This window comes from Chinchilla lanigera, unplaced genomic scaffold (genome assembly GCF_000276665.1).
Source record: "Chinchilla lanigera isolate Chin_1 unplaced genomic scaffold, ChiLan1.0 scaffold00001, whole genome shotgun sequence".
Lineage (NCBI taxonomy): Eukaryota > Metazoa > Chordata > Mammalia > Rodentia > Chinchillidae > Chinchilla > Chinchilla lanigera.
In genome coordinates this window covers 11,700,778-11,710,694 of record NW_004955402.1, presented here as the reverse complement: position 1 = coordinate 11,710,694, position 9,917 = coordinate 11,700,778, and the positions used below count along the sequence as shown (strand labels likewise).

Below are 9,917 nucleotides of genomic sequence, written 5' to 3'. Positions count from 1 at the left end.
GGTGATTTCTCTCTATGGCCCTGCAGATAGACTCTAAAATCTCCCTGGGCATCGTGGGCATCCTGATAGTGCTGAGCTCGGTGGCCTGTTCCTTGGGCATCTTCAGCTACATTGGGATCCCATTGACCCTCATAGTGATTGAAGTCATCCCGTTTCTGGTGCTGGCTGTTGGAGTGGACAACATTTTCATCCTGGTGCAGACCTACCAGGTAATTTCCATGTTCTTACGGGGTTTGGCATCCGTCCTGGTACGTGGGTCTCACAGCAAGGCGTTGATGGGCGCTGACAGTGAGGAGGCTTTACCTCCTTAGCCCGTGGCTCATTGGTGGTCTTGATTTGTCCTGGACATTGTGGGACCAAGAATTTCAGCTCTGTCTTTGGTTGGTGAAGTAGAAAGCAGCTGCGACCAACATGCTTTTGGGACAGCTGGCATTGGAGGGATTCTCAGCATAGTGCAGAGGAGTGAGCAACTTGATTTCTTTTAAGATCCCACCGGAAAGGTACAAGGTCAGCACAACACACGGATGGAGAAAGTCGTGAAGAGGCGGAGTGGACACTTGGTGACAGGGAGAGGGTCATTTAGTAACCCAGCTAATCAACTGCTAATCTATTTTGTAATCATTCGTGCAAGGCAGCAACAGGATGACACTGTTACTACGAAATTCTGATGTTGCCTCTTAATTTTCTTTTGCTTAAAGAGAGATGAACGTCTTCAAGGGGAAAGCCTGGATCAGCAGCTTGGCAGGGTCCTAGGAGAAGTGGCTCCTAGTATGTTCCTGTCGTCCTTTTGTGAGACTACAGCATTTTTCCTAGGTAATTTTGCTTCACAATGGACTATTCCTGTAGTGTTTTGAGCCTGGGAAGGGGAGCTGAGAATCTGACTGTGCTTCATTCCGTACTTGGAAAGTATCATGGAGTAGATTACAAGAGGTGGCAGAACCTCGGGTATCACTTCACAGGCATCATTTTTCTCGTGACTAGTTTCAGAACAGTGTTGATGTGTAGTCAGGGTGACAGAGACCCACGGCACTTTTGGTACCCACGGCAGCTGTTGTTATATGAAAATGACATCTCACATGGCTGCAAAATCCCCAGCAATGCCTGGCAGGTCCAGCTCCTCCGCAGGGATTGGAAGCTCGCCCCGTGTTCGGAGCTGGTCTCCCTCTACTTACACAGAGCTGCCTGGCAAAGCAGCGTGGTTAGTGAGCAGAGGTTCTAGCCGCTTACCTCAGTACAGGGAGCCGGGATAAAGTGGAACACAACGCAGCACTGCTGTATTGCTGTTATGGAGACAGCACCAGGCAGACTCACCAGCGGGCTCTCCAGCCCTCCTCTGCAATAGAGAAAGAGAAGCCATGCCTCCTCGAGAGGAAGCTGACTGAGCATCCCTCAGTCCAGACAAGACAGTCTGTGGTCACAGACTGCAGGGCCTCCACGGCCCCTGAGTTGCCTCATGCAGGGTCCTCGTGGGGTCATTGTAGGCAGCGGTCTTTCAGTTCAGACTCACTGTCAGCATCTTAGCTGCATTTTCACAGAGCAGTATGTTTTTGAACCTGTGACCCATACTGTTGCTTTTCATGGACACAGCCGCCATTCTCTTTACTTCTGTTATAAGAACACCAAGTGTGATGATCATAGCAGCTGAGACCCTGCCAAGGTTGCAGGGACCTTGGTGAGATGGCAGGGTGGTAACCCAAGTGTGGTGTGGCGTCTAAAGATGCAGTGACGTGAAGCCAGCCTGGAGTTGTAAGACCTGATAACTTTTTCAAAGCTGTGAATACAGATTTTGGGGCAAATTCTATCTCACTGTTAATATACTGACTAGTTATTTCAACTTTTTTTTTTGTTTTTTTTCCGGTATCGGGGATTAAACTCACGACCCTGCACTTGCCAGGCAGGTGCTGTGTCGCTGAGCTAAATCCCCAGCCCCTCAACATATTTTTAAATCCTAAAACATATCAGTGTAGTATGGAGCAGGTGGGCTCCATCTGGCCCATGGGCTGTGAGTTTGCAGTTTCTGAGTCTCCTGCTGGTGCCTTTGACGTGGAACCCCCTCGCTTGACTGTAAATCGGCTCTCACTGTAAATAAACTGGGAGACAGTGTTGATATGATAGCAACTGGAAAACAGTCCCTGTCTTAGAGCAAAGCATAAAAGGCACTGGAAGTGGCCATCACCCATACATTTCACTGCGTAAATTGGCACACAAGCCCGTTGAGTACAGCGGAATTGAGTTGAACTGTGTCTGGTTTAGTAGGGTGGTTTCAGGCCCAGGAAGCTGCCCCACAAGTGGCCTAGTGCCAAAACTGAGCTCCCAGACTCCGTTGCTGTCCCCATTCTGGTATGACAACCACATAGGCATGGCAGCATGTCGCTGTGTGTCGTGAGTACGTGGCAGAGTCCGCTGGGCTCTGTGGAGTGACGCAACACTCCTCTGTCCCTGTAGGAGGACTGTCATCCATGCCGGCCGTGCACACCTTCTCACTGTTTGCGGGGCTGGCCGTCTTCATCGACTTCCTCCTGCAGATGACCTGTTTTGTGAGTCTCTTGGGCATGGACATTAAGCGTCAAGAGGTAAGTTGTTAAACAGGTCATAGCCTGTTTAATAGGAGTCTAGACGCTCCATGGAGCAGCCCACGCTGTTTTCTGTGACCTCTGACCTCTTTGTTCTTCAGAAAAACCGGCTGGACATCCTCTGCTGTGTCAGAGGTGCTAATGACGGGAGAAGTGTCCAGGCCTCAGAAAGCTGCCTGTTTCGCTTCTTCAAAAACTCCTATTCTCCGCTTCTGCTGAAAGACTGGATGCGGCCGCTTGTGGTATGAACTGATCTGTGGTTTTGCTCTTCTCCCCCAGATGTGTCACACACCTTGTAAGAACTCACACAGCTGGGAGGGAGATTCTGGCAGCCGTTAATTTATGTGCAAGAGATGCAAAAGCAAATATGTACGAATAGTACAATTTGTGTCTAACAAGACCTTGTCAGTGAATATTAATTAAAGCGGTTTTGAATTTTTATTTTGGGATTCTTGTAAATTCACAAGTAGCACAGAGCAGACTCGGTTCCCTTCCCCTGGCTTCTCCCTTTGGTGTATCTGACACAGCAGTATGGAAAGAATCACAGCGGAGTTTGCTGCTAGTTGTCTCTTTTGTTCGCTTTGGTGTTGGAGGCTGAATCCATGTTACACACGTTCTCACAGAGCTGCATCCCGGGCCGCAGAGCCGGGAATTCGATGCGGCACAGAGCGGGAGTTGTGGGTCCGCGATCTCCCCAGTGCGGATTCCCAAAATCTCCACCGCAGTCAGGGCGCAGAGCTGTCCCCCTCCCCACACAAATCTCCCCATGAAACCCTCGCCCGAGGCCCCAGCAGCCCAGCAGCAGCTTTTTGTAGTTTACATACTGCACCCAGCCAGCAGTGCACTTACCACCTCCCTGCTAAAAGAATATACACTAGTTTGTGATGATAGTGAAAAGCATTTTTGAACACTTACTATCAGATTGTAGCTGTGCTACAATCTGGGTTCCCCCTGGATTTTCTTGTGTAGTGCACATAAGGGGCTGATACGGTACATGTGCTCCTTTTGCAGTCTATAATGAGAAACAGGAGGAAAGAGAGAGTAAGCGATTTGCCCAGTGTCCCTCAGCTCCTAAGTGGCCGAGCCAGGATTTGAATCCAGGAATTCAGACTTCAGTTACTGTGACCTCAGCCGCTACACCATCCTTTGTCCTGCTGCCATGTTAGTTAGGCCTGCTTGTCAGTTTACAGGGACGAAGGGTGAAGCTCAGTGGCGGAGCACTTGCTTGGTCTGCTCAAGGCGCTGGGCTCGATCCCTTGCACTGCAAAAAAAAGTGTGAGGAGGGCCCTGCTTTTTGTGTGCCTAAGACTTTATTCCTCTTCTTAAACTCACTATTACACTTTAAACAATCGTATTGTTCACTTCCCTTCCAGATTGCCGTGTTTGTGGGCGTTCTCTCATTCAGCGTTGCAGTCCTGAACAAAGTAGAAATTGGATTGGACCAGTCTCTTTCAATGCCAGATGTAAGATGCTTGCTTTTTTTATGTGACTTGTTTGGTTCTGGATGAGTGGTTTGCAGAGCATGCACGTGGGTGCCGGTGCTGCGGGCATGTGGGCACAGTTTCTCCAGCGACAGGAGAACTTCCATAGTGCCCTGCCCTGCCAGAATGGGGTGCTGGCACCATGAACTCTCAGACCACCCTTTGGGCACGGCTGCAGAATGGAGCCGCCAGTCTTAGGGGTTACCGTGGGTAGAGCCTTCGATGGGGACAGATGGAAAGAACACCTCGGGGGCCCAGGAAGAGAATCTTCACAGAGGCGACTTGGCCTCCCTGCGCCCTCCTAAGCCTGCACGGTCATCGTGCCCCTCAGTTCCCGTCACGGCACCCACCGCTCTCCTGTTGTCTGGTCTTCCTTTCAGGACTCCTACGTCACAGATTACTTCAGATCCCTGGGCCAGTACCTGCACGCGGGGCCGCCTGTGTACTTCGTCCTGGAAGACGGGCACGACTACACCTCCCTGCCCGGGCAGAACATGGTGTGCGGCGGCATGGGCTGCGACAACGACTCGCTGGTGCAGCAGATATTCAGCGCGGCTCAGCTGGACAACTAGTCAGTACCCCCGGTCCTCTGTCCCACGGTGCTATCGGCCAGAGTTGACTCGGGCCTGAAACCTCTCACTTGAAAATGAATTTTCTTGGAAAAATTATTTTTATGCAAAACATACTTTAAATCTAGCTTTACCTAAGCAAAATCTTTGAAAGGACTATTTTACCACCAGACGCTTGGGAGGTCTTTCCCATTGAGGGGTAATGCAGCTTCTCTTTGGTAGCAGTATTAAGCGTAAATAGGGAAGTTAACTTTCAAGGGAAATTACTGGGGCTACCTTCCCCTTTGTGGAGGAAATCTACTTTTTCTTCTCCTGTGCTCTAGTACCCGGATCGGCTTTGCCCCCTCGTCCTGGATTGATGATTATTTTGACTGGGTGAAGCCGCAGTCCTCCTGCTGCAGAGTCTACAACGTCACTGACCAGTTCTGCAACGCGTCAGGTACTTCTGTTCCTTTCTAGACCTTCGCTTTTTCTGGAAGATTTTAGCATCATCACTTCAAAATCACTTGGATGTTACCTTAGTTTCTGCCTGTTTATGTGTCAGCGCTGCGTCTCGTTGCCTTTCTTAACGTCCTTTTCCTCGCTCATTCTGGTGCTTGTCACACTCCTGTCCCTGCGGGTGGCCGTGCGGCTGCAGGTTAAACACAGTCCCGTCAGGGGACCGCTTCCCAGACGGGGGTTCTCACCTCGGCCCTGCCACGCTGGCCCCCCTTGGCGCGGTGCGCAGCCTCTCGGAGCCGAGCTTCCTTTGTGTACCGCTGTCACCCTGCAGTTGTGCAGAGTATTGAGCTTGTCCTGGAATTTTCTTCACAAAAGCGTGGAAGCCTTGGGCTCCCCAAAATACCAATCGAGCTCATCCTTGAAGCAGAAAACCTATTTTGTGGAAGGAAACGTGCGATCTGCCTCCAACAAAACTACTTTTATGTACTAACTTTATTAACTGTGAAACTCACATGACACTGAAGTTTTTAGATGGGGGAAAGATTCAGGAAGATAATCTCTCTTTTTAATTTTTTAAAAAATCTGGAAACCCACACCTAACCATGGGCTTCCTGTTCTCTTTCTGCCAGTGGTCGACCCCGCCTGCGTCCGCTGCAGGCCCCTGACTCCGGAGGGCAAACAGAGGCCTCAGGGTGGAGACTTCATGAGATTCCTGCCCATGTTCCTCTCGGATAACCCTAACCCCAAGTGTGGCAAGGGGTGAGTGCCATTGCGCGTGCCAGATAAGCAGCCACTGCCGCTGTACTTTGCAATAGAAAACCAGGAGGCAGCTGGGTCAAGGCCGTTTATGGGGAAAGGGCCACTTCGCTACCCCTACCCCAGCTGACTGTCCCAGTGGAGAAATTTGAGGTCCCTTTTAGAGAGAACTTTGTTTTCAGTGGAATTCATCCTAGCTTGGCTGTTCGTCATTGCCCCCTACCCCATCCCTGAGCCTTTGCAGTGAGCTACATCCCCTCCCTTTTCTTAATTTTGTATTTTGAGAGTCTCACCAATACTCAGGCGTGGTGATCCTCCTGTGTCAGCCTCCCAGAGTGCCGGAATTGCGGGCGTGCACCATCACAGCCATTTCTCAGTGCTGCTGTCTGGGTCCTGCCCCATGTGGATGAGTGGATGTGGGTTCCGTGCACCTTGGGGGAGAGGGTGGACACACTGGTATTTCAGGGTATGGGAGAATTAAGGTTGAGCTTCTGTGTGCCCCACCAGCCTGGCCACAGAGCTTCCAGGCTATCTCGGTCCCCCAGGCAGCCAGGTGCCTACCGCAGCAGAATGTCTGGTCTAGAAATAGCAGGGCTACCTGGAGGTGTTGGGTTGCTCTGGGAGCTTTTACAGGTAAACGGGAGCATCCGCGCGCATGTGCGAGGTAAATCCTGATGCACTTGTTTCTCGTGCAAATCCACACTGGCCGAGTCGTCTCGTTTAATCGTAGGGGTTGTGTCTGTGTTTTGAGACCTACACGAGGTCCTCTTGGAAGTCTGGCCCCTAAAACATTGCTCGCAGAGTGAATGCTTTGGCCTTTATAACACAGGGAAGGAGCAGAGCTGTTACGAAGGTGGTGGCCACTGTGATGGGGGTGCCCAGTGTCAACACCTGGCCAAGGCCCTGGCCTCCCTCCATTCAGCATCCCACGGCCTGGGTTATGGTGGTGTCCAGGGCACAGGTGACCGAAGCTCTGGCGGGGTCACACACAGCTGGCAGCAGGGCTGGAGCCCCAGCGCTTGCCCTTCCCTGCCTCCTGTTACAAACAGCACTGAGTAAACTCTGTATCAGAGCATGTTTGATTACATACACAGAACCAGATAGCCGCCAGCGGCCGCACACCGCAGACACCGCAGTGGGAGCGAGGCCGATCTGGGCGAGACAGGCGAACGCCGCCCACGTCCCCTTGTCGGTCACTGTTCCTGACACACAGCTGCGCCTGGCCTCAGAGCTGGCTCAGGGGACTTCACTTAGCCTGGTTTCGCTGGGCCTGACCTCTGACACTCACCGCTTCTCCTCAGGGGACATGCGGCCTACGGCTCAGCAGTGAAGCTCCTCCACAACGGCACCAGCGTCGGCGCCACGTACTTCATGACCTACCACACCGTGCTTCAGACCTCCGCGGACTATATCGATGCGCTGAGAAAAGCCCGGCTCGTGGCCAGCAACATCACCAGAACCATGAGCGCAAAAGGCAGCAACTACCGCGTGTTCCCATACAGGTAACAGCGCATCGCACACACAAGCGTTCCCCGCCAGGCTGCGTCGGTGGACCCAGTCCTCAGTGCTGGTCCTCACACCTGCCCTGTCCCGAGCAAGCACAGGGGACCCACATCAAGGGCTTGCGGCGCCCCTGCCAGGTGTGAGAGCTGCAGACACAGAACTTGCTCTGTGCTGCACCCTGCCTGGAAGAGACCCACTGCGAGCTGGCACAGGAAAAGGTGCAAAGCAAGGCTCCCCAGGGAGGCTGTGCCAGCCAGAGCTCTTGCCTGGCAACGGACGTGCACCCCGACTGCTAATGACTTGGGACAGCCTGCTTTTTGTGCGAGGATGGCAGAGTGTGTGTTCTACTTCTTAGGATGAGCCGGTTCACTGGGGAAAATGGCCTGAGTTAGTTCCCCGAGCAGGTCTGGACTTTTTTCTTCTTTTTCAGCATAGTATGGGAGGCCCTGTAAACATCCAGAAGCATAGGCTGGGCTTACCAACAGCTCTTTATTAAACACACATTTTGGGCCGTTGCTGCCTCTCCCTTGGGTGTCAGCGGCCGTCTGAGATCCAGGCAGGTTGCTAGACGCTGCTCCAGGCGCACCTCTCGGAGGGGCCTCGGCTTTGAGGAGTGAGCGCCTAGCAGAGCGGGAGCGCTCACGGAGTCTTTCTCCTCCCCAGCGTGTTCTACGTCTTCTATGAGCAGTACCTGACCATCATCCAGGACACCGTCTTTAACCTCAGTGTGTCCCTGGGGTCCATATTTCTGGTGACCCTGCTGGTCCTGGGCTGTGAGCTGTGGTCTGCCATCATCATGTGTGCCACCATCGCCATGATCCTGGTCAACATGTTCGGCGTCATGTGGCTGTGGGGCATCAGTCTGAACGCAGTTTCTTTGGTCAACTTGGTGATGGTGAGTCCTGGTTGCCTTCTCGTCACTGGCTGCTGTGTCACGAGTTGTGGCTTGAATTCCCCAGCAACCCTCAGATGGAGCAAATACCACGTCTGGCTCTGGCAGCTGGTGCTGAGGCGTGCTGAGCCTTTGCAGCCAGGGAGTGGTGTGGAGGGGCAGAGGGCGCCCTTGGGAGCAGAAGCACCCACCTTGCTCCTCCGTCCCATCTCTGCTCCATGCCCTTGCCTTGCAGCTGTAGTAAGTAGCATGGCTTGTGCTGTAGCTCATGGTGGCAATGTGATACCACGCTCTAGCTTGGGGATTCTGCCTTTCATTTATTGTTCTGAAGGGACTATAAAAGCATGGAGCACAGTGAAAGCAAGATGTTCATGTTTTACTTAGAAAACTGTCCTTTCCCTCCTGGTGGTGCCTCCCGTGCAGTTGCCAGGTGCTTCTTCAGAGTTCCGGTGATGTGCACATCGGAGAAGGTAGAGGCAGTGTGCTTGTGCTTTGCACCAGGACGCGCCCTGCCTCAGGTGCAGCAGCAGAGAGCCAGGCAAGGGTGACAAAAGCGCTGGCTCGGTGAGGTGGAGAACCTCAGTGCTTCAGCAGCTTCCCCTAAGCAAAGCACGTGCAAGAGCTTCCCAAGTTCCTGCCACAATCGATGGGTGTTGGGGTGGGGGCTTTGTCATACGCCACAGGGCTTGTTAGGGTACCGTGGTCACCAGCTTTCTCACCAGCGAAGGGGTGGCCACTTAGAATTATCCCCTGGAAAAGAGCCACCCTCTCACAGAAGTGCTGTATTCCAGAGCTGTGGCATCTCTGTGGAGTTCTGCAGCCACATAACCAGAGCGTTCACGGTGAGCTGCAGGAGAAGACGCGTGGACCGTGCAGAAGAAGCGCTGGCCCACATGGGCAGCTCCGTGAGTATCCTCAGCAGGGCAACAACACGAGGCGCCTACCCACCAACAGTGTTGCTCAGAGGAAGAAACTCAGTAGGTAAAACAGAACCAGGGTCCTCCACACAGAGGGCAGCTCCCACGGGTTATAAGCTTTCAGGCAGTTCACGGAACAGCCACATCTTGTACAGATCTGCACCTCTTCCAAACTGGATGCGTTTGTGATGACTGAGTAGGAAGCCAGCACGACCTGGGGCTACCATGACCCTGAGCCCAGCAAGCAGCCTATTGCTGTCTGGGCTTAGGCCACCTCCACCTGCTTTACTAGAGAAAATATTGTTAAATGGTAAAAAATAAATTTGCTTTATAGCAATTTAGATACTTGAAAGTTTCCATATGAATATATTATCTCAGTTTACGCAGAAAAGACTGTCCACACAGCTTTACCCTTGAAGTACTTTCATTCTTCCGGCTCATTCAAGCAGCGCGTCAGTTTTAGGTACAGCTCAACTTGTCAGTAACTCTGAGAGCTGTCCCAGGTTACTCTGGACTTTGAACATCTTGTATGAGGAAGTGTTCGACTAGAATAGGCTGATAAAAGTTTCTAACTACTGTTTTCTTGTTCTAGATATTCAGTGGAATCACTCTTACAAAGTTTGGAGGGATTGTAGTGCTGGCTTTTGCCAAGTCTCAAATTTTCCAGATATTTTACTTCCGGATGTATTTAGCTATGGTCTTACTGGGAGCCACTCACGGACTCGTATTTCTGCCTGTCCTCCTCAGTTATATAGGTAAGAGTTCCTATTTGTAACAAGTCACAT

The 9,917-nt window shown here is 52.1% G+C and overlaps 1 protein-coding gene across 1 annotated transcript in view; it reads left to right on the top strand.

The window, feature by feature from the left end:
• Npc1 (Niemann-Pick disease, type C1) overlaps window positions 1–9,917 on the top strand; it is a 43,466-nt gene that overhangs the window by 32,205 nt on the left and 1,344 nt on the right. The window contains exons 13-24 of the mRNA XM_005372706.2: window positions 27–209; window positions 699–813; window positions 2,446–2,573; window positions 2,675–2,815; window positions 3,947–4,036; window positions 4,435–4,625; window positions 4,947–5,062; window positions 5,694–5,823; window positions 7,122–7,322; window positions 7,987–8,218; window positions 9,007–9,120; window positions 9,725–9,887. Coding sequence (XP_005372763.1) covers window positions 27–209; window positions 699–813; window positions 2,446–2,573; window positions 2,675–2,815; window positions 3,947–4,036; window positions 4,435–4,625; window positions 4,947–5,062; window positions 5,694–5,823; window positions 7,122–7,322; window positions 7,987–8,218; window positions 9,007–9,120; window positions 9,725–9,887 — 1,804 coding nt within the window. The remainder of the gene's footprint in view (window positions 1–26; window positions 210–698; window positions 814–2,445; window positions 2,574–2,674; window positions 2,816–3,946; window positions 4,037–4,434; window positions 4,626–4,946; window positions 5,063–5,693; window positions 5,824–7,121; window positions 7,323–7,986; window positions 8,219–9,006; window positions 9,121–9,724; window positions 9,888–9,917) is intronic.